At 39.8% G+C, this 24,731-nt stretch overlaps 1 protein-coding gene across 1 annotated transcript in view; it reads left to right on the plus strand.

The window, feature by feature from the left end:
* The first annotated feature begins 20,154 nt into the window (after positions 1–20,154).
* HSD17B3 (hydroxysteroid 17-beta dehydrogenase 3) overlaps positions 20,155–24,731 on the plus strand; it is a 37,582-nt gene continuing 33,005 nt past the window's right edge. Inside the window, exons 1-2 of the mRNA XM_059071767.2 lie at positions 20,155–20,308; positions 24,258–24,304. Of these exons, the coding sequence (XP_058927750.1) occupies positions 20,155–20,308; positions 24,258–24,304 (201 nt within the window). The remainder of the gene's footprint in view (positions 20,309–24,257; positions 24,305–24,731) is intronic.

Consider the following 24,731-nt stretch of genomic DNA (forward strand, 5'->3'; position numbering starts at 1 on the left):
ACAAAACAAAAAAAACAGGGACTTCCGTCGTGGTCCAGTGGTTAAGACTCCACACTCCAAATGCAGGGGGCCCGGGTTCATTCCCTGGTCAGAGAACTAGAACCCACATGCCCAACTAAAGATCCTTCATGCCTCAGTGAAGATCCCACGTGCCGCAGCTAAGACCCAGCACAGTAAAATAAATAAATAAATAAATACATAAATAAATAAATAAATATTAAACAAACAAAAACAAGATTTGCTTTCTTGCAAAAATGTTTTTTCTAATTTTCATTTTTAGAATTCTTAAAGGAAGATGCTTTTGTGTTTTTCTAAAGTCTTAATATGGTCAGTCTTTTGTTTTAATAGCCAGAATGCCTTGGAATGGGGTTCTTATTTAAATGCTTTTCTTTTGCAGTCACCTCAAATACTTGGCCTTATATGACCCTTTCTTTTTACCAGTGTGGAAAGACTTCTGCTTCCATGTGTGCCCAGCAGAGGGCACCCTAAGAACAGCCCAGCAGTCCTTGCAGCTGGGTTGAAACTTGCAGTTTCTGCTCTTCCTCTACAGAACCAGATTCCTGGGGTTGGGAGGTTGATGGTAGTGCCAGTCTGGCTTTTGAATTAAGGTTAGCTGAGAATGCTGGATGCAGAGAGGTGGTGCGAAAGGGATCCATGAGTTCCAAGGAGGCTAAAGAAGAAACGTAGCCCAGTGCCCCAGGTCTTTGGATTTCTTTAAAAAAAACAAAAACAAAAACATAAAAACCATTCTGGATAGAACAAGGAAAATTAGTTGAATATTCTTGATATTTTGCTTACGTCTGGCTATTTTACTGCTAAAAACAGTGACATTTGTTAACTTGGACTTTTTCTTGCTGTTTTAATATTTTTCTACATATTAGATATATAAATACAAGTACAGGGGCACTGGAGTTTTGTGACAGCTGAGTTTGCCTAAAGAATGAAACCTAGTTTAGAGAAGAGTTATATATTTTATATATTATTATTATTGTATATATTACATTTATTTTAATTTATATATATTTTCTGTGCTCTCAGGAAAATGGCAAAGGTACATATGTCAATACTTTCAGAGACTTTAGAGACGTTTTTCCTTTTGCATCATCGCATCAACTTTTCAGTCTTGGTGAGTCATTTTTATGACTTGTGAGTAATTTCTGTTTTCTGTGAATGGATATGTGTACCTGTGCATACATTTTGAGTGCTGGGACTTGCCAAGGGTCAGCGATTTAGCTGACCAGTAGCTGCTACTCCGTGGTAGCTTTGGGGAAACTGAGGACACCCAGCGCTCAGAATGTCCAAGTTCTCTTTCTGTCATTAAATACTGAAGCACATGGTAAAACAAAGCATGCCTCTTTAGGATGAAACCAGAAACCCCAAGCCATTCCTGGGGACTCCCACAGTCAGGGAATACCATCTGTGTGCCTCTGACTCTCACCTCCACTCCAGGTTGAGGTCTCCCATGATAAACCTCAGAACCTTTTCTCTGCAATGTGACCTGGACCAGAACATCACATTACCTGGGGCTTGTTACAAATGCAGAATATCAGGGTGCACACACTGAATAGGAATCTGCATTTTAACCCAGGTTATTTGAGAAGCACTACCCCAGACTTTTGACCCAGAGCATATTTTTAGTACTAAGGGTTCATAACGTGGGGTTCACAGAATTTAGTGGGCTGGTGAACTTGGATGGGGAAAGAATACATCTTGATTTTCCCTAACCAAAATTTAGCATTTATTTTCATTTGAATGTAGGCAAGAACATAGTAATATTGGCTGTGCTTGTGACTTTGTTTTCAATAGAAATTGAAATACTTTCATATCACTTTATAGTTTTTGTAGAAAATCATTTATGTTCTGCTCAGTATTCTGGTAGTTATTAGTGCCTCCACTAGTTCTTGTTATTTAATATGTTCATAAACAAGAATATTTTTAGTACATCATATTTAGAAAATATTGCAGTAACTTTTATGGTAACTGGTTTTCTTTATAATTTTATGTATTTTATTTCATGTATTTTAAAACATTATTTGGAGAAGGAGGCTGTAGCCATCCCTAGACTGCTGTTGTAGTTCATGGCAGTGAAAAAACTAAGGACCCCTGCCTTAGAGAGAAAGAAAAAATTCCAGATTAATATGTTTCCTCAAGAAGTTGTTCCATTTTTGGCCTTAGTACCAGCAGAGGCTTGCTCCTAGATGGGTATAGATAAGCCTGGGGAAATTTTTACATCTGCTACCTGGTGGGAAGGCATCATCCTCCAGCCAGTGTGGTCAACTGTCTGCAGCTAGAGGGAGAAAGAGGGAGAGGGAAAGGAAGGGGAGGAGAGGGGAGGGGAAGGGGAGGAAAAAGGAGGGAAAAGGAAGGGAAGGGAGAGACAATGGGACAGGATAGCTAGGCTTCACTGCCACATCTTCTTCATCCAAAGATCAGAACAGAGATGTTCCTCGTCAGTTGTGTCACAGTACTCAACCTTATTCTTCAAATTCTGCTTCCCTGAAGCGTGATGTTAAGTCTATGGAAAGGTGGGACAGCAGCATGAGATGCTCTGTGGGCCCACTCTCCGGTGAGACAAGGGAAAGTAGAAAAAACTATAAAAACCGTTAAAGGTCTCTGGAAATTGTCATAAGGGCAATTAGAGATTAGAGATATGTTTTATTTAGGTCTATGCAGTGTTAAAATGTTTTTTGAGTTTGTTGCTTTATATTGCTCTGTCATTTAAATAAAATTTTTTATAAAAATTGAGAAATTTCACATTAGAAACTGGATTTCTAGCATCAGTTGAAAGAAATCACAACTTGCCAGCTGGGCCAGAATTTCCACAGGACAACACTCAGCTGGCACTAAGGTCGAGGGGGAAGTTTTAATTTTGCCATGTTCTCCACCATTCTCTGTGTCGCCAGTGGTGTGGCTATGTTGGCCTTCCATCAGTGTGCTTGTAATGTTGTTTTCTTAAAACAGAGTTGAGAGGATAGGAGGAAAATGATAGCTGAATCAAGAGAGCCAAACGTTTGTATTTGTTTGTGGAAATAGAAATTATACCTACTCTGTGCCTGTGTTGAAAGAATACAGATTCAGGTGCCTGACCTACTTCATTAATTTATGTTACTTCTCTGCCTTGACTGTAGGCATTTGAGTTTTTGATTCTAGTTCTAGAGGCCTAGTTCTCAAACTATTCTATCTCCATACTGTGTAGAGTTGCTAGACATGTATGGCAAGGAAAATTTTTTGTTAGTATTTATTGAACTATAAAAATAATGTATTTAAAGCCAACATATTGGTGGTTGCCAAGGCGGTGGGGTGGTGGTGGGTGAAATGGGGTCAAAAGGTATAAAAACATCCAGTTATAAAATAAATAATTATGGAGATATAATGCACAGCATGGTGATTATAGTTAATAATACTGCACTACATATTTGAAAGTGGCTAAGAGACTAGATCTCACCATAAGAAAAAAATTTTTGAAAATTTTGTAACTTATGTATGGTGATAGATTATTTTGCAGTGTGTACAAATACTGAATCATTATGTTGTATACCTAAAACTAATATAATGTTATATGTCAATTATACCTCAATTAAAAAATCAAACATTAAAAAAATTTGCTGATGTAAGTATATTTATGATGGCTTTCTAGCTTATACAGTTGTTTTTAAAATATAAAAAGTGTAAAAAATTTTTAAAAGACAAAAAAGTATTTAAAAGCTTTGCATTGGAGTTAATGTTTATTGCTATAATAACAACACATTCAGTTGCATTTCTTCAGTGGGAAGAAAACAACAGCTAACAGACTGGAAAAAATAACAGGTCTCCACATTGAAGAATTTAATTTTCAAATACATTGAGGTACTCTTGTGAATAGTGAAATATCAATTTATTTAAAATCTTTTCTGAATTCATAGTCAGATATTGACAGGTAATTTCTCAGTCTATTAAGTGGAGTTGAATACATTTTTTGATGTTGAAAAGTAAAGGTGGGGGAATTCCCTGGCGGTCCAGTGGTTAGGACTCCGTGCTTCCACTGCAAGGGGCATGGGTTCCATCCCTGGTTGGGGAACTAAGATCTGGCCCAGCACAACACAAGAAGAAAAAAAAAGTAAAGATGGGAACTTTGGTTTAAAAGCAAGCACACAAGTGAACTACTACATCCATTTCTGGTAATATGGAAGGCTAAGTTATCCACTCTTTAAAAAAAAAAACTGTAGGATAAAATTTGTTTAAACTGAGGTACAATTTACATTCAATAAATTACACAGACCTTAAGTGTACTGTACATGAGTTTTGATAAAGTTGTACTCCCATGAACACACATATCAAAATATAGAACATCCTCATCACCATGGAAAAGTTCCTTATGGCCCTAACCAATCAATCACTGCACCTCTACCAAGAAACCAGTGTTCTGATTTATTTTACTGAAGATTAGGTTTGCCTCTAAATGACATCATATAGTACGTACATGTGGTGGGTAGCTTCTGAAATGGATCACAATGCCTGCCTCTTTATATTCACTTCCTTGTATAATCTCCTCCCTTTGAATGTGGGCTGCACCTAGAATGTGAGCTAGCTTCTCATGTATAGAATACAGCAAAAGTAATGGGTGGTTCCTTCTAAGATTAGGTTACAAGAGAGTGTGGCTTCTCTCTTTATCTCTCTGACTCTTCTCATTTGCTTGATCTGATGAAGCAAGCTGCCATTTTCTGAGCTGTTTTATTAAGAGGCCCCCATGTCAAGGAACAGCTATGTGTGTATGTGTGTGTGTGTATGTGTGTGTGTGTGGCAGGGATGGAATTAATCTGGCAACAAACATGTGAGTGAGCTTGGAATGCATCTTTCCTAGCTGAGCCTTGATTCAGCCAATGGGAAGATCGGGAAAGTTTTAATAAAAGAGCTATCATCTCACCAGTTCTTCAAGTTTTGGTGGACTTTAATTCATATTTATGATTTTTAGTTACAAAAGTAATTCATGTTCATTGTGGAAATTTTAAAAATAAAGAAAAGCACAAAGATGTAAGTTTTAAAAAAAATGAGCACATAAATCCCACCACCTCAATATAAAAACATTATTAACATTTTGATGCACATTCTTATAAACATTTTTCTTCTAATCATCACATCTAAAAGAACAATTGGGACCATGTGTTTAGTCATCTGCATTTTAAAAATTAATTAATATTTATTTATTTAACATGTTTATTGGAGTATAATTGCTTTACAATGTTGTGTTAGTTTCCACTGTATAACAAAGTGAATCAGCTATCCATATACATATATCCCCATATTGCCTCCCTCTTGCTCCTCCCTCCCACCCTCCCTATCCCAAACATGCATCCCACCCCTCTAGGTGGTCACAAAGCACTGAGATGATCTCCCTGTGCTATGTGGCTGCTTCCCACTAGCTATCTCTTTTACATTTGGTAGTGTATATACGTCAATGCTACTCTCTCACTTCGTCCCAGCTTACCCTCCCTGCCCCCCATGTCCTCAAGTCCATTCTCTACATCTGCGTCTGTATTCCTGTCCTGCCCCTAGGTTCATCAGAACCATTTTTTTTCTTTAGACTCTCTATATATGTGTTAGCATATTGTATTTGTTTTTCTCTTTCTGACTTACTTCACTCTGTAGGACAGACTCTAGGTCCATACACCTCACTACAAATAACTCACTTTCATTTCTTTTTATGACTAATACTCCATTGTATATATGTGTGACATCTTCTTCATCCATTCGTCTGTTGATGGATACTTACTTAGGTTGCTTCCATGTCCTGGCTATTGTAAATAGTGCTGCAATGAACACTGTGATATATGTCTCTTTTTGAATTATGGTTTTCTCAGGGTATATGCCCAGAAGTAAGATTGCTGGGTCGTATGGTAGTTCTAGTTTTATTCTTTTAAGGAACCTCCATACTGTTCTCCATAGTGCCTGTATCAATTTACATTCCCACCAACAGTGCAGGAGGGTTCCTTTTTCTCAATACCCTCTCCAGCATTTATTGGTAGATATTTTGATGATGGCCATTCTGACCAGTGTGAGGTGATACCTCATTGTAGTTTTGATTTGCATCTCTCTAATGATTAGTGATGTTGAGCATCCTTTCATGTGTTTGTTGGCAATCTGTATATCTTCTTTGGAGAAATGTCTATTTAGGTCTTCTGCCCATTTTTGGATTGGGCTGTTTGTTTTTTGATATTGAGCTGCATGAGCTGCTTGTAAATTTTGGAGATTAATCCTTTGTCAGTTGCTTCATTTGCAAATATTTTCTCCCATTCTGAGGGTTGTCTTTTGGTCTTGTTTATGGTTTCCTTTGCTGTGCAAAAGCTTTGAAGTTTCATTAGGTCCCACTGGTTTATTTTTGTTTTTATTTCCATTTCTCTAGGAGGTGGGTCAAAAAGGATCTTACTGTGATTTATGTCATCAAGAGTTCTTCCTTTGTTTTCCTCTAAGAGTTTGATAGTGTCTGGCCTTACATGTAGGTCTTTAACCCATTTTGAGTTTATTTTTGTGTATGGTGTTAGGAGATGTTCTAATTTCATTCTTTTACATGTAGCTGTCCAGTTTTCCCAGCACCACTTACTGAAGAGGCTGTCTTTTCTGCATTGTATATTCTTGCCTCCTTTATAAAAAATAAGGTGACCATATGTGTGTGGGTTTATCTCTGGGATTTCTATCCTGTTCCATTGGTCCATATTTCTGTTTTTGTGCCAGTACCATACCGTCTTGATTACTGTAGCTTTGCAGTATAGTCTGAAGTCTGGGAACCTGATTCTTCCAGCTCTGTTTTTCTTTCTCAAGATTGCTTTGGCTATTTGGGGTCTTTTGTGTTTCCATACAAATTGTGAATTTTTTTGTTCTAGTTCTGTGAAAACTCCCATTGGTAGTTTGATAGGGATTGCACTGAATCTGCAGATTGCTTTGGGTAGTATAGTCAATGTTGATTCTTCCAGTCCAAGACATGTTATATGTCTCCATCTGTTTGTATCATTTTTAATTTATTTTACCAGGGTCTTGTAGTTTTCTGCATACAGGTCTTTTGTCTCCCTATGTAGGTTTATTCCTAGGTATTTTATTCTTTTTGTTGCAGTGGTAAATGGGAGTGTTTCCTTAATTTCTCTTTCAGGTTTTTTGCTGTTAGTGTGTAGGAATGCAAGAGATTTCTGTGCATTAATTTTGTATCCTACCACTTTACCCAATTCATTGATTAGCTCTAGTAGTTTTCTGGTAGCATCTTTAGGATTCTCTATGTATAGTATCATGTCATCTACAAACAGTGACAGCTTTACTTCTTCTTTTCTGATTTGGATTCCTTTTATTTCTTTTTCTTCTCTGATTGCCATGGCTAAAACTGCCAAAACTATGTTGAATAATAGTGGTCAGAGTGGGTAAACTTTTCTTGTTCCTGGTCTTAGAAGAAATGCTTTCAGTTTTTCACCTTTGAGAATGATGTTGGCTGTGAGTTTGTCATATATGGCTTTTATTATGCTGAGGTAGTTTCTCTCTATTCTCATTTCCTGGAGAGTTTTTATCATAGTTGGTTTTGAAGTTTTTTGAAAGCTTTTTCTGCATCTGTTGAGATAATCATATGATTTTTATCTTTCAGTTTGTTAATATGGTGTATCACATTGATTGTTTTGCATATATTGAAGAATCCTTGCATTCATGGGATAAACCCCAATTGATCGTAGTGTATGATCCTTTTAGTGTGCTTTTGGATTCTGTTTGCTAGTATTTTGTTGAGGATTTTTACATCTATGTTCATCAGTGATATTGGCCTGTACTTTTCTTTTTTTGTGACATCTTTGTCTGGTTTCAGTATTGGGTGAGGGTGGCCTCATAGAATGAGTTTGGGAGTGTTCCTCCCTCTGCTATATTTTGGAAAGTTTGAGAAGAAGAGGTGTTAGCTCTTCTCTAAATATTTGATAGAACTCACCTGTGAAGCCATCCAGTCCTGGGCTTTTGTTTGTTGGAAGATTTTTAATCACAGTTTCAATTTCAGTGCTTGTGATTGGTCTGTTTATATTTTCTATTTCTTCCTGGTTCAGTCTTGCAAGGTTGTACTTTGCTAAGAATTTGTCCACTTCTTCCAGGTTGTCTATTTTGTTGGCATATACTTGATTGTAGTAATCTCTCATTATCCTTTGTATTTCTGCAGTGTCAGTTGTTACTTCTCCTTTTTCACTTCTAATTCTGTTGATATGAATCTTTTCCCTTTTTTTCTTCATGAATCTGGCTAATGGTTTATCCATTTTGTTTATCTTCTCAAAGAACCAGCTTTTAGTTTTCTTGATCTTTGCTATTGTTTCCTTCACTTCTTTTTCATTTATTTCTCATCTGATCTTTATGATTTATTCTGCTAACTTTGGATTTGTTTTGTTCTTGTTTCTCTAATTGCTTTAGGTGTAAGTTTAGTTGATTATTTGAGATTTTTCTTGTTTCTTGAGGTAGGATTGTATTTTTATAACCTTCCCTCTTAGAACTGCTTTTGCTGCATCCCATAGGTTTTGGGTCATTGGGTTTTCATAGTCATTTGTTTCTAGGTAGTTTTTGATTTCCTCTTTGATTTCTTCAGTGATCTCTTGGTTATTTAGTAGCATTTTGTTTAGCCTGCATGTGTTTCTGTTTTGTACAGTGTTTTTCCTGTAATTGATATGTAGCCTCATAGCATTGTGGTTGGATAAGATACTTGATACGATTTCAACTTTTAAAAATTTACCGAGGCTTGATATGTGACACAAGATATGATCTATCCTGGAGAATGTTCCATGTGTACTTGAGAAGAAAGTGTATTCTGTTGTTTTTGGATGAACTGTCCTATAAATATCAATGAAGTCCATCTGGTCTAATGTGTCATTTAAAGCTTGTGTTTCCTTATTTATTTTCATTTTGGATGATCTGTCCATTGGTGAAAGTGGGGTGTTAAAGTCTCCTACTATGATTGTGTTACTGTTGATTTCCCCTTTTATGGCTGTTAGTATTTGCCTTATGTTTTGAGGTGCTCCTATGTTGGATGCATAAATATTTACAATTGTTATATTTTCTTCTTGCACTGATCCCTTGATCATTATGTAGTGTCCTTCTTAGTCTTTTTTAATAATCTTTATTTTCAAGTCTATTTTGTCTGATATGACTATTGCTACTCCAGGTTTCTTTTGGTTTCCATTTGCATGGAGTATCTTTTTCCATCTCCTCACTTTCAGTCTGTATGTATCCCTAGGTCTAAAGTGGGTCTCTTGTAGACAGCATATATATGGGTCTTGTTTTTGTATCCATTCAGCCAGTCTGTGTCTTTTGGTTGGAGCATTTAATCCATTTACATTTATCAATTATCAATATGTATGTTCCTTTTACCATTTTCTTAATTGTTTTGGGGTTGTTTTTGTAGGTCTTTTCCTTCTCTTGTGTTTCCTGCCTAGAGAAGGTCCTTTAGCATTTGTTGTAAAGCTGGTTTGGTTGTGCTGAATTCTCTTAACTTTTGCTTGTCTGTAAAGGTTTTATTTTCTCCATGAAATCTGATTGAGATCCTTGCTTGGTAGAGTAATCTTGGTTGTAGGTTATTCCCTTTCATCACTTTAAATATGTCCTGCCACACCCTTTTGGCTTGCAGATTTCTTTTTTGTTGTTGTTGTTAACATCTTTATTGGAGTATAATTGCTTTACAATGGTGTGTTAGTTTCTGCTTTATGACAAATTGAATCGGCTGTACATATAGATATATCCCCATATCTCCTCCCTCTTGCATCTCCCTCCCCACTCCCTATCCCACCCCTCTAGGTGGTCACAAAGCACCGAGCTGATCTCCCTGTGCTATGCGACTGCTTCCCACTAGCTATCTGTTTCACACTTGGTAGTATATATAAGTCTATGCCACTTTCTCACTTCGTCCCAACTTACCATTCCCCCTCCCCATGTCCTCATGTCCATTCTCTACTTCTACGTTTTTATTCATCCTGCCCCTATGTTCTTCAGAACCTTTTTTTTTTCTTTTTTTAGATTCCATATATATGTGTTAGCATATGGCATTTGTTTTTCTCTTTCTGACTTACTTCACTCTGTATGACAGACTAGGTCCATCCCCCTCACTGAAAATAACTCAATTTCATTTCTTTTTATGGCTAAGTAATATTCCTTTGTATATATGTGTTACATCTTCTTTATCCATTCATCTGTCAATGGACACTTAGGTTGCTTCCATTTCCTGGCTATTGTAAATAGAGGAGACTTGCAGAGTTTCTGCTGAAAGTTCAGCTGTTAACTCTATGGGGATTCCCTTGTATGTTATTTGTTGCTTTTCCCTTGCTGCTTTTAATATTTTTTCTTTTTATTTAATTTTTGATAGTTTGAGTAATATGTGTCTTGGCATGTTTCTCCTTGGATTCATCCTGTATGGGACTCTTTGTGCTCCCTGAGCTCAGGTGGTTATTTCCTTTCCCATGTTAGAGAAGTTTTTGACTATAATCTATTCAAATATTTTCTCAGACCCTTTCTCTTTCTCTTCTTCTTCTGGGACCCCTATAATTCGAATGTTGGTGCCTTTAATGTTTTCCCAGAGGTCTCTGAGACTGTCCTCAATTATTTTCTTTCTTTTTTCTTTATTCTGCTCTGTGGTAGTTATTTACACTATTTTATCTTCCAGGTCACTTATCTGTTCTTCTGCCTCAGTTATTCTGCTATTGATTCCTTCTATTGTATTTTTGATTTCATTTATTGTGTTGCTCATCATTGTTTGTTTGCTCTTTAGATCTTCTAGGTCCTTGTTAAAAATTTCTTGTATTTTCTCCATTCTATTTCCGAGATTTGGATCATCTTTACTATCATTACTCTGAATTCTTTCTCAGGTAGACTGCCTCTTTCATCTTCATTTGTTTGGTCTGGTGGGTTTGTACCTTGCTCCTTTATCTGCTGCATATTTCTCTGTCTTCTCATTTTGTTTAACTTATTGTGTTTGGGGGTCTCCTTTTCACAGGCTGCAGCTTTGTAGTTCCCATTATTTATGGTGTCTGCTTACAGTGGGTGAAGTTGCTTCAGTGTAGGCTTTCTGGTGGAGGGGACTGGTGGGTGGGGCTGTTTCTTGTCCTGTTGGTCGGCAGGGTTGCATCCGGTGGTGTGTTTTTGGGTGTCTATGAACTTAGTATGACTTTAGGCAGCCTCTCTACTAATGGGTGGGGTTGTGTTCCTGTCTTGCTAGTTGTTTGGCATGGGGCATCCAGCACAGGAGCTTGCTGGCCATTGTGTGGAGCTGGGTGTTAGTGTTGAGACGGAGATCTCTGGGAGAGCTCTTGCCGAGTGATATTACGTGGGGCTCTGAGGTTTCTGGTGGTCCAATGTTCTGGACTTGGCTCTCCCACCTCAGAGGCGCCGACCCGACATGTGGCTGGAGCACCAAGGCCTTGCCAGCCACACAGCTCGGAAGAGAAGGAAGAAAAGAAAGAAAAACGAACAGATAGAAGCCCAAAACAAATAATAAAAGCAAAACTAAACAGACAAAATCAAACAAAGAAAAATACACACATGCTCATAAAAAGAAAATCAAACAAAAACAACAACAACAAAAACTAAACAAAGAAAAAAACCCAAACAGACAGAACCCTAGGACAAATGGTAAAAGCACACCTAAACAGACAAAATCACACTAAGAAACACACACACTCACAAAAAGAGCAAAAAGGAATAATAATAATAATAAAATTTTTTTAATGGGAAGATAGCAACCAAACCAATAAACAAATCCACCAATGATAACAAGCACTAAAAACTAAACTAAGATAAACATAAAACCAAAAACATATCAGAACCAGAAAGCAAATCGCAAGTCTGCAGTTGCTCCCAAAGTCCACCGCCTCAATTTTGGGAACATCTGTTGTCTCTTAGGTATTCCATAGATGCAGCGTTTATCAAGTTGATTGCGAGGATTTAATCTACTGCTCTCGAGGCTGCATGGAGAATTTTCCCTTTCTCTTCTTTGTTCGCACAGCTCCTAGGGTTCCGCTTTGGTTTGGGCCTCACCTCTGCATGTAGGCCACCCCCAGGCATCTGTTCCTCACCCAGACAGGATGGGGTTAAAACAGTGGCTGATTAGGGCTCTTTTGCTCACTCAGACCAGGGAGAGGGAGGGGTACGGTAGCCACAATTGGAATGCGGGGGGAGCCTGTGGTGGCAGAGGCCAGCATGATATTGCAAGAGTCTGAGGTGCCGCTTCCCCCAGGGAAGTTGTCCCTGAATCACAGGACCCTGGCAGTGGCGGGCTGCACAGGCTCCCAGGGAGGTATGGTTGGTGACCTGCACTTGCACACAGCATTCTTGGTGACAGCAACAGCAGTGTTAGCAGTCCATGTCCTTCTCTGTGGTCCGAGATGGTAGCCGCAGCTTGTGCCTGTCTCTGGAGCTCGCTTAGGCAGTGCTCTGCCATTTGTGGGCACACGGAGTAGGAATCCCCTCTCTTCGTGCACCCCAAGACAATGGTCTCTTTCCTCTCCAGCAGGTCCAGAATTTTTCCCAGACTACCTCCCAGCTAGCTGTGGTACACTAGCCCCCTTCAGGCTGTGTTCACTCAGCCAACCCCAGTCCTCTCCCTGGGATCTGACCTCTGAAGCCTGAGCCTCAGCTCCCAGCCCCCACCTGCCCCTGTGGGTGAGCAGACAAGCCTCTCAGGATGGTGAGTGCTGGTAGGCACTGATCCTCTGTGTGGGAATCTCTCTGCTTTGCCCTCTGAACCCCTGTTGCTGTGCTGTCTGTCCTCCTTGGCTCTGAAGCTTCCCCCCAGCCCACTTCCTTCTCCACCAGTGAAGCGGCTTCCTAGTGTGTGGAAACTTTTCCTCCTTCACAGCTCCCTCCCAGAGTGCAGGTCCTATCCCTATTCTTTTGTTTCTGTTTTTTCTTTTTTCTTTTGCCCTACCCAGGTATGAGGGGATTTTCTTGCCTTTTGGGAGGTCTGAGGTCTTCTGCCAGCATTCAGTGGGTTTTTGTAGGAGTTGTTCCACATGTAGATGTATTTCTGGTGTATTTGTGAAGAGGAGTGTAAGCTCCACATCTTACTCCTCTGCCATCTTGAAGGTCTCCCCTTATCTGCACTTTTATAAATGTTATTTCATTTAATCTTCACAATAGCCCTGCAAAGTAAGAAGTATTTGCAATCCCATTTTATAATAATAACTTGAGGGACAGAAAGTTTAGCTTGTCCAAGTCACATGACAAAGCCAACATGTACATCTGGAATGTCTTTCTCCAGAGCCCATGCTCACCTTCCTCCCAGCTGCATCCCAGATGATGGGTGGTGCTTGGAGATGGCAGGGCATGAAAAGGAAAGGAATCACTCAGAGGGGTTGTTCTGTAATGTTGGATGTGGTGACCACTTCTATCTACAACATAAAGGAAAGGGAGAAATTTTAAATAACTAATTTTCCCAGGCTGGGAAAAGATGATGTCACAAATGATACCAATTTCATAATCTGTTCAATAGTACATGTGATTTCTACCAGTCAAAAAGTATTCCTTCAATTCAGCCTTACCTCAACCTCAGACAAAGGGCTCTATGCACTGTGTGATGCAGTGAGGTTTTATTAAGTATGCAGTCCAGTCACTCTGTGCTAAGGAGATCTGGCCCTGGCTGAAAATCTTCTGGCTGATCTGGGAGCCAGCGTGGGAGCTGGAGCACCTCGTTTGTACAAGCCTGGGCCGACCCACACTGCTTTCCCACGGGGAGGCATCTTTGTAACCAGGGGGCATCCAGAACAGGCACCGGGCTAAAGTGCCATCAAGCAGAATGGCCCCTTTCCACTCCACACTAAGAGCACTTTATATCTGCCTTGGCAGGGATGGGAACAACAAGTTTTTGCCAAAAGGAAAGAAGAAATCAAAACATAAAATATACTTCTCGGGGTTGCATGTTTCTGGCTTGACTTATGTCACTTACACAACAATGGTTATTGTTTGTTTGAATGACACAGAGGGTTTTAGGCAAGGCCAGAAACGCTAGCCCAGGATTTGGTCCCCCAGAGTTCTGACACCTAAAGAAGGGCAAGGAACAGTGGGTGTGTGGGGTCAGGAATGTCTCTTCTGATTCCAGCCTTCAGCTGCCTGAGACTCCCAAGCTGCATCCTGCCCCGCAGACAAGAAAATGTAACCACAGACAACAGTGGAAGAGGGGCTTTGAAACAAAGAAGGAAGAGTGGGCACATGTTTCCTGGGACTCTTGGGATCCTCGAACTCTTTGAAGGTCTGTCTGACAAGTTCAGCTTTGACAGGAAAAACTTATTCACTGGACAAAGAGTTCTGGTTCAACACTGGCTGAATACACAGCACCCAGCTCCACCATCCATAGCTCCCAAGCCCAGGATAATTTGTTTTGTTTCTATTTTTCTCTCAGGTTTTCCAAACCTTGCCACTTTTAAGACATCTACTCTCAGGGAGCTAATTTTTACATAATTATTAGCTCTGCTTTTCCTCTGTGAAAGCCACTCTCCATTTTTGGATGACATTTGATGACCTGCATCAGTAGAAAACATTAGTTTTGTCCTCTTTTACTGAAAACGTGGTGACAAAGTCAAATTCTCTTCATGTCTCTCTAGTGTGAAACTTCTTGTAATCCTTTCCCCTAACACATACCACAGCTCACTTACACAGATGCTTCAGGGAGAAGGCCAGGCCCTTATGAACATCTTAGAGAGCCTTCTTCAGGCCTCCTTCTTCCTCCAAATTTCTCCAGTTTGCCACCCCCTTGGCTCCCACTTCTGCATCTTACCATACTGTGTCCAACCATTCTGTCCTCTGTTGAGTGCTGGTACAGATAAACACCAAACAAATATTTGATAAATGGGGCATTTGTGAAGGAATCCCATCCCATCTTTGCCTTTTTCAGTTTTTTAAAAAAATTTCCTCTTCATTAACTCCATATGCTATAGGCTTCCAATTGAGATCTATCCCTGATTCCTGAGACCCTGCAGCTTGCCCCTTACCTGTACCAGTGTCTATCAGGTCTTTACCAAAACTTCTTTAACAGGAAGTTAACTTCATTGCTTCCACACCAATAAAGGCTCGTTTTCCTTTTTCATTAAAGAGTGAATATTTATTGATTACTTACTTTTGCTCTAACAAAACAAAGTCCCAATCCAAAGTAGTTTACATTGTAGTGGCAAGAGACCCAACCACAAGCAAATAAGCCAATAAATAATATGCTCAGAAGAAAAATAAAGCAGAGGCATAGGACTGCAGGATGGGCATTGGCCTGGCCTTTTCCAGGCCTCAGTGAAAACGGTAATTGTTGTTTTCATATTTATTAAACGCCTCAGCCTCTCACTCCTTTGGGGACAGATGTGGATGTGCTGAGATGGCTGATCCACAATATCTGCTTCTGCCAACCAGCCCTCAGTGGGAAGAGTAATAATTAAACGAGACAGGTAATCCTTGTAAAGTGCTTAATGCAGAGTCTGGTACAAAAAACATAGTAAATAAGGGGCAGCCAGAGAAAATGGGAAGGAGTGGGGAGCCACCATTGGCAAAGGCCGTCTCATTTGCTTTAATTTTCGTTGAATCTCCACATTACTTGTACTTTCTTCAGGCAGCCCATAGCTTTGTGAGCAATTGACCCTTGGAACTGAGAAGCTGCTCCAGATAAAGACCTTAGTTGAAAGTGCCATGGTAAATAAAATGGCATGGTTTAGAGAGGAATGCAGACAGAACTTGACAGTAGCTGCTATCTCTCAGGGAGCTAGGGCTCCTCTTAACCCACAGGAACTCGCTCATCACCTGACATACAGGCAAACCTGGAATTGAGGCAGGTAATACCCCACAGGGCAACCTTGATCACGGAGCCGGGAGCCAATAGATAAACTACTGTACTTTTTTACTTAAGGCAGAAGAATCTGAGGTGCATTCTACATTTTCTCAGAGGCTTTTCCAGCAGATGGAGCCTCAGTCACTCACAGCAGTGACCAGCTCAATGACATATTCATGTCTTTCTGTCTTTTTCTGTTCAATCTCCTGGTCCCAACCCAACTCCTGCTCATTGGAATTACTTCCCAAAATAACTGTCTTTACAAGGTCCTCATATCAGAAAGAACCCAGGCTAAGACAGTCACACTATCTGTGCTTTGGTCTTTCCTTTTAGATTCTATCTCCCAATATTATGTATTCCACATATATATAAAATTATCTATAGTCTCTTCTCTTTTTCATAGCTCCTTCAAGTTAGGAAGTTTCAGTCATCAGGTAACTCCACAGTTTCCCTACCAAAGATCTCTCAGATTGTTCTTTCAGTATATATTCGGTTAAGTTGATCATTACTGTTTCTGTATATGCAAACAAAACCCAGGAGTCACATCACTTGTTACAGAAATTCTCTTGGATCCACAGTGTTTACATTGATTGCCTCCTCTATAGCTGGTGGAGACAAGATCTTAAATTTTTCCAAGTTGAAAAACTATCATTTGGAGGATTGCAATGAACTTCTGTATTTTAGGGAGCAGACTGTCCTTTAATTTTGGAGGCAACACTTTGATGACTCTTTTAGTGATGCTAATACACCTACCATTACCCCTCCCCATCATGTATATGAAAATGCTTTAGGCTGAGACATTACCTTTTCTGTTTGAGCATATAGATTGAGTATAACTAGCTGAATTATTGACCTGCAGTATTAGATTTTTCCCCCTAAATCTAGATTAAGTTGTCTTATAACTAAATGTTTTTATTTTCCCTTAGAAAGAAGAAGAAAGATAGCAGCCTGGAAAAGGAGCAAGATGGCAAGGGGTGACCAGCAGGAGTAGAGCACTGTCCCAGAGCCAGAGACCAGATTTGCTTGGCTAGAATGGGAGGATTTGGGCAACAGTTTCCTTAATGGTTCCCTAAAATTACATGAGGAGGAAAACCTAATAAAATACTGAACTCTTTGATGGCAGTAGAATAGAGACTTACATTGTCATTTGGATATTAATAATCTCTGAAGACCAGAGAAGATGGGAACATCTTAATTACCCATGTTTCCCAATACCCCTGTACATATTTTTCCCTAACCCCTTCCCTTTTAAAAAATTCAATCTATTTAAACCAAAAACAAAAAGACAAACACAAAAAGTGCGCCATTTCTCCCGCCCCCACCCCTTGCCTCTGGCAACCACAAATCTGTGCTCTCTAACTATGAGCTTATTTATATATACATATCATATATATATATATATACACACATATATACACACACACATTTTTAAAGCACTCCACATATAAGAGAGATCATATAGTATTTATCTTTTTTCTCTGACTTACTTCACTTAGCATAATGCCCTTGAGGTCCATCCTATCCATAAAGTTGTCATTTAAGTACTTATGACTGCTTTTGTACTACAATGGCCAGGGTCTTTTTTGCAACAGAGACCGTATGGCCCACTAAGACTAAAATGAAATCTTTACTATCTGGCCCTTTAAAGTGAAAGTTTGCTGACCTCTGCTCTAGATCTAAATAGTTTAGAAGAGATATAGGGGACAAAGGAACCTGTTAAGCAACACCATGGAGATGGAATCAGCAAATTCAAAATGTGGAAAATTCCATAAGAGTAACAACTTAATTTCTTAAACAAATAAATGATAGTAAACATTTTTTAAAGGGTGGTAGAGAAAACCTATACCACTTATAAGACATATGAATTTAATGCAATGTGTAATCCTTTACGAAAAAAATGATTCAGAAGGCAACTTAAAAATATGTATGTAACAATCAGGGACATTTAAATACTGACTGTATATTTGATGGAATTACTACTAATTGTTAAATTGTAATAACAGCATTATTTTTATGTTATTCTTTTAAAGAGTCCTTCACATTATAGGGGTTTGGGAGTAGGGAAAATGGGTATATACAAAGTAAAAATGGACATGAAATGATAGTTAATTTTGTTATTAACTGTCATCATAGTTACCTATACCTATGGGTAAGTGAGGGTTCATTAAATTAGTCTCTCTACTTTTGCATATTTTTGATATTTTTCTTATTATAAATTTCTATAAGAGCAAGAATTTTTAAAGAAATTATAAGTCATTGAGAGACATTAAGAAGACCTAAAAGGAGAGATACGCCAGTTTGTAGGTTGAAAGAATCAATATTGTAAAAATAAATGTCAGTTTTTCCCATTTGAGCCCCAGTAGAGCTCACCCCAGGGAGTTCAACAGCAACCACACCCCCACCCCCCAGTAGCTTTCCAGCAAGTTTTGTCAGCTTCCCAGTGGGGATTTCTGGCCCCAGGCAGCAGTTCCCAGCTAACCAGACTTATCCTCCTTACTGTGAACAACTCTGTCTCAGGCAACCCAGAGAACTTCATCACCAACCAGTTGGCTGCAACCACACTCTCTCCAGTGAGGTCTGAATCCCAGCCTTGGCTCCAGGAATTCCCTTTCAAGTTCATTTGTTTCCTAAACACTCTTCTTCAGCCTTTGAGTATTCTTTTGAGTTTTCTTTCATGCCCTTTTAGTAGCTAATTCCCAACTAATTTTTTAATATTGAATAGTCCATGTTCAAATTGCTGTGTGGTTTGTCTCCTGAGTGGGACCAACACACTAGTAAAATTGAAGTTGTACATGTATAACATGTATGACCCTGCAATCACGTGTGTGTGTGTGTGTGTGTGTGTGTGTGAGAGAGAGAGAGAGAGAGAGAGAGAGAGAGAGAGAGAGAGAGACATGCACACGTGTGGGAAAGTACAAATACAAGAATATCCATAGCAATGTTGTTTAGCATAATCTAAAACTGAAAACAAATACAATTGTTTGTCAACAGGAGACAGATTGGCTGCAGGATGTGAGAGAAAGAGAGGAGTCAAGGATATCTCTAAGGTTTTTAACCTGAACAACTGGAACATAAGAGTTGCCATGTTCTGGGATAGGGAAGTCTGCAAGGGGAACAAGTTTTGACATTTGCTGGTAATATTAGAAACCAGTACTAGACTTAAGCTTGAGATGACTATTAGGCATTCAAATGGGGGTGTTAAGTAGGCAGTTGGAAATGCAAGTCTGGATGAGCAGCCTGGGTTACTACTGAACTTATACATTTGGGGGTCCTCAGTGCACAGCATCCTTAAAGTCAAGAGATTGGGTAACATCACCAAATGAGTAAGTGTGGACAGAAGGAGAAGGGGGCCAAAGGATGCACATGGGGTCCCTCTTCTCAGATGACTGTCATAGTCTTCTCGCTCCCCCTGCTTCAGTGTCACAACCACTCTCCATCCCCACCTCCAAAAGGTCATCTTCTCTCGGTATCCAGAGTGACTCGGATTAGATAACACCATTGTCTGAGTCTCTTCAGTGGTTTCCTGTTGCTCATAAAGTCCAAACTCCTCACCAGGAGTATCTGGCTCCTCCCCGTGCCTTCACCTTACTTTATTCTTTCCTTCCTTTGTTCTCTACAGACCAGTTCCTCTATGTAGTGCTGTTTATTCCTCAGATACATGTATCTTTCTCATTTCAGGTCACTTGCACTAGCTGTTCCCTCAGCCTGGAGGGGGAAACCTATCTTTGCAGGGCTGTCTCCTTTTCCTTCAAATTTCAGTTCAAAATACCACCTCTTCACAGAATTTCTTCCTGTGCTCACTAGTCACTCTAACAAGTCACTCTGTAGCACTTTTTCACGGCACTGATATCTGACATTATCTTATTTATTCGCACATCGACTGCAAATCTCAGCTCCCCCCTGGCATTGACTGGCCATGTTTACTATTATATGTTCCCAGCATCTTGAAAAGTGATGCCACCTGTAGGCAGTCAATAAATATTTGCTGAGTAAGTGAATGAATGACTTATAGGATTTTGCATACTTTTAAGTATCTTTTTTAGCTTCCAAATTCAGGGAGGGAATGCTGGGCTGCCATTTTTCTTTGTCCAGGCTTTATCTTTCTTTATGTCCACCTTTTACTTCTTCACCAACTCCCCTGTGGCACAAAAGCCCAACAGTGCTATAAAGATATTAGAAAGCATATTTTATTCCGAAGGCTGTGAATCAGAGGATTGTGTAAAGAAGTTACTCCAATCTGAATGCCTCGACACAGTGACGCGTTGGAATGTGCCCAGGGACTCCAGAAGGGGACTGACTGACACTCCTCCAGAGCAGTCACGCTCGCCCCTGGAGGCTGTGAGGGCCCCAACCAGGTCCAAAACAGCATCTGCTGCGGTGCCATCATGGGGGAGGTTCTGGAACAGTTCTTCGTTTTTGTAGGGCTGCTGGTGTGCCTGGTCCACCTGGTGAAATGTGTGAGGTTCTCCAAATGTATTTTCCTGCACTTCTGGAAAGTTTCGCCAAGGTCTTTCTTGAAGTCAATGGGACAGTGGGCAGGTAAAGAAAGTTTTCCATCTCTTGTTTTTTTTTTGTTCTTGCTTATTATCACTTAGGTCTCAAAAGATATATTGCATCTTTTCCTTTTGAGAGTGAAGATGTAATTCCTTTGGGTTATTTTAATTTGGGAGGCTGGAAAGCATGCATGAAATTAGGATTGTCTGAGAAATGAGATGTGGGGCATCAGGAGGATAATTAGGGAACAATGTGACTCAGTCCTTGCCTGTGTGCTTCTCCTCTCATTCTCACTAGTTGGGTTTTCTTATTTTTGGAGTTTCTGATGATACAAATAATAGATGCTGCAGAAAATTATGTATCCTCTTCTCCAGATTTTCAGAAAAAGCCCAGGGTGCTTCCATTTTCTTAAAGGGTGTTTCAACATTCTGAAATCCAATAATTTAAATTCATTTTATTAAAAAAAATTTCTCTGAGCCCTTTCAAGAAGTGAGGGTAATACAAAATCAAGGCAATAAAGATCTCTGTGGAGACATGTTTTTAAAATGGTTATATATGGAATCTGGGTCTGGTTTGTGTCCCGAGTAGATTGATTAATTGCTGCCTCACAATGGGATTTAGCTCCTGGAACTGCCATGCAGAATTTCAGCTCCATACTGAGTTTAAGGTGAAGGACGTGAGGCTATGGTTTTGGCATCTCCTTGAATGAAATGCTAAGTTTGCATTTCAAAGTTGGTGTTATGTGCTGGTGTCAGTCTATCAATAACCAATATTGTGGTCGGGCTGGCCCTTGTGGTTCTTACTGTGATTGCAAGATGGCTTTCAGCAATAACCATCAGGACACTTTAAAAAAATAATAAAGGTTTATTACTTACAGGACCTGAAAATTATGTAGGACACCTGGTGCCACATAGCAAGGTCATGGGCGCAAAGAGAGAGAGAGAGAGAGAGAGTGAATGGGCCTGGAGTTCTGCTTTTATTTTATTCTGGGGTGGGGGCCTAGGGTTTCACACTCTCACTCTTTAATGGTGAATTTAAAACATAAGAACAGGAATTTAAAGCACAGGAAGAGAAAAAACAAGTGGTACAAATGGTCAGTTATTGAAATCAATCAAGATTTTTAAAACAAAGGAACCTCATTTGGGGGAGGTGGCCTGGCTCTTTACATGATCCAGCGGCCAGCATAGCTTTTATTAGAAATCACTGTCTTTAAAGTTGATGCCTCTTTGAAGGTGATGCCTCACTGTCAATCAAAGTCAGGCACTTGCATTACAAAAAAGAAAAAAACAAAAACAAAAACCTAACTCTCAGGTTTTACACTACAGTTGGGCACCAAGAAAATCCAATGATTTTTTTTAAAAAAAGAATTTGTGTGGCTTTAGAAGTACAATGCCAGGCTAAATAGGAAAGAATGTAAACAACCTTATAGGGCTGCCAGATAAAATACAGGATACTCAGTTATATTTGAATTTCAGATAAATAAAGAATAATTTTTTAGTATGACACCCCAAATATTATGTGGGACATTCTTATATGAAAAAAAATTGTTGTTTACCTGAAATTCAAGTTTAACTAGGTATCCTGTATCCTTATTTTCCAAAGCTAAAAAATTTACTATATGAAAATTGTTTGGCATGAAAAAAGTGCATTTTTTAACTGTTGCCTGTTAATCTGTAGAGAGAGAGAGAGAGAGAGAGAGAATATGTGTATGTGAGCACTCCCTCTCAGGGCAGTATGATGTCTCCAGTGAACTTGCTAAGCAGTTTGAACTTGAGTGCTCTGGATCCAAATACTCTGCATCACACAGATTCAAATGCCTGTGCTCTGAGGGGCTTAGAACTCTGCCCATCATTGTATGGCAAAGCCCTTCTGAGAACACACATACTAAAAGAAGTGCATATGCAGTCATATGTGGTTGATTTCCTAATTTTGTCACTGGTATTATTTATTTTTATTTTTTGGCTACGTTGGGTCTTCCTTGCTGCGTGCAGGCTTTCTCTAGTTGCTGCGAGTGGGGGCTACTCTTCGTTGCGGTGCGCTGGCTTCTCATTGTGGTGACTTCTCTTATTGCGGAGTACGGGCTCTAGGCATGCGGGCCTCAGTTGTTGCGGCACGTGGGCTCCAGTAGTTGTGGCTCGCGAGCTCTAGAGCGCAGGCTCAGTAGTTGTGGTGCACGGGCTCCGCGGCATGCGGGATCTTCCCGGACCAGGGCTCGAACCCGTGTCCCCTGCATTGGCAGGTAGATTCTTAACCACTGTGCCACCAGGGAAGTCCCATCACTGATATTCTTTATAGATTTGTGACCCCAAAATCAGAGCCTGGGTTCAAATCCTGTAGTCATCATTTTTAGCAGTGTGGCCTTGATTGGGTTAAGAACTTTCTCTCCCTTAGCTTCCTCAAATATAAACTAAGGAAAATGATGTACCCGGAATTATAGGCTTGTTTTGAATATCAGATGAGATGGTGGCTGTGGGGTTGCCCATCCACATGCTCTTTCTGCATTTCTGTAAACCGGACAAAGAAGAGCTTTATTGGACCTACAGTGCCTATTCCACTTTCTCCCTGAATTCCAGCGGCCTCATCCATCACCCTTACCTAGACAAACTGATGCCTTCACATTCCCACCACCCGCCATGAAGAAGCTGCTAGCGGGAGCCCTGGTGCTCTGGGGTGTCAGAGCCAGAACCTCATTTCTGGCTTGGAAGTTGTGTTCTGAGGCCTGATCTGGACACTGGGGCAGAGGCAGCACTGAAGACTTTGCTACGCCCCGAGGAGGGGGTGGAGGTGGCCAGGAACCTCAGGAGCCAGCTTCCTCCCCTCTTCTCCCTCCTGTCCATCTCACGCTGTGTAATTTAACTTGTGAATAATAACGTCTAAGTGACTAAAAACAAAACCCAAAAATATAGTGCACGGCAGAAAGTAAACACTCAGTAGGTACCAGCCACTTACAGGCGTTATCTTGACTATAGTTCAGGCCTTGTACTGGGTGATTTTGAGGACGCCTGTAATGGAGGGGAAGGTGAGGCAGAAGACAACAAGCCAGAGCAAAGTACCTCTACAGAGTAAAACAAGTCATATACGTGGAGTCACTTAAAAGTACCCAAATAAACAAGTAAAATTACTGGTAATTATTAAAATGAGGGTGCTTCTGCCAGTGTGCTGCCTGAGCTTTTTCAGCTTGGTCTGCTCTCCCTCTCAGTAAACTAAATGTATACATAGCTTTTGTACACATTTTTGGAAAGCATATCCTCCAGTTGTTGGTGCAAAGGTGAACTGCAGATATGTATATACTGAATTGTACTGTGTTTTGAAATTGTGACCTTCACACGAATGAAGTTTACCCTAGAGCTCAGTCATTAAATATGTATGTGCTGTTGGCTCTAAAAGGACTAGAAGGCCCATCTCATTGTTATCTATTAATCAATAGATCCAGTGAGCACAAGTTCTTTAGATTCCTTCATGTCATTGCATCCTCTTTTTGTATTTCTGTATTTTCCTCTTTGTTAAGTTCTCTATCTTCAATGGGCTTTGATTGCTGCTGTCCTGTGAGAATGAGGTAAGAAGTGGGGAGAACTCAACTTTTAGTAGGAACCTTGAAATGTCCTTACAGTGATAATTGGGTGTGTGGGTAGAGAGATAATAGCATACACTGCTTGTCCTTGATGAATTAAGGCTTAGAAATGTCTAAAACGTTATGGGGTCTGAATAAAATGTTCCCTGGCTAATGTTCTTTGTTCCATTTTGGAGCATGTTTTTCATAGCCTCATCAACCCTTACCCCCCAACCCCATCCAAAAAAAAAGCTTCATTTTGAACATTTAGTGAAGGGAGTCAAGGCTGGAAACTTCACAGTTGAGCGGAGTAGGGCTGGAGAGGAGAAGGGCAGTGCTTTGGAATATTGTGTCCTAGAGAGTAGGCCTGCAAGAACATGTAGCCAGCGAGAAAGGGGTTTAAAGATTAATTCTATCTTTTAAAACCATTTCTGCTTTTTGCAGTGATCACTGGAGCAGGAGATGGGATTGGGAAAGCTTATTCATTCGAGGTAAGTTGTGTCCTTGGAGACTTTCTCCTCCCCTTTTATTAAACACATCATAGTCACATGACACCCACACCAAACACTAGTTTTCTGATTATAAAAGCAATGGACATTCCCTTGTGAAGGAAACTATTTTCTATAAAAAAGGAAATTTAAAAATCGTAATCTCACTGCCTGACTACCTTTTAAAAAAAATTCTATGATATTCAAAGGTGGCAGTATCTCCCCTTAGGAGTTGTTTTAGGAATTTATGGGGGCACTGTTACTTTCTAGGGTAATTGTACCATAAGCATTTATATACTTAAAGCAATAAAAAAATTATAAACTACTTTCCTTTTATGTACCCTTTACATTATAGCTAGGGCATATGGTGATTTAAAAATCATTTGTGTAGGTAGGATATATATATACATATAACTTTCACTTTAAGAAG

The sequence above is a fragment of the Kogia breviceps genome, chromosome 8 (genome assembly GCF_026419965.1).
Source record: "Kogia breviceps isolate mKogBre1 chromosome 8, mKogBre1 haplotype 1, whole genome shotgun sequence".
Classification (NCBI taxonomy): Eukaryota; Metazoa; Chordata; class Mammalia; order Artiodactyla; family Physeteridae; genus Kogia; species Kogia breviceps.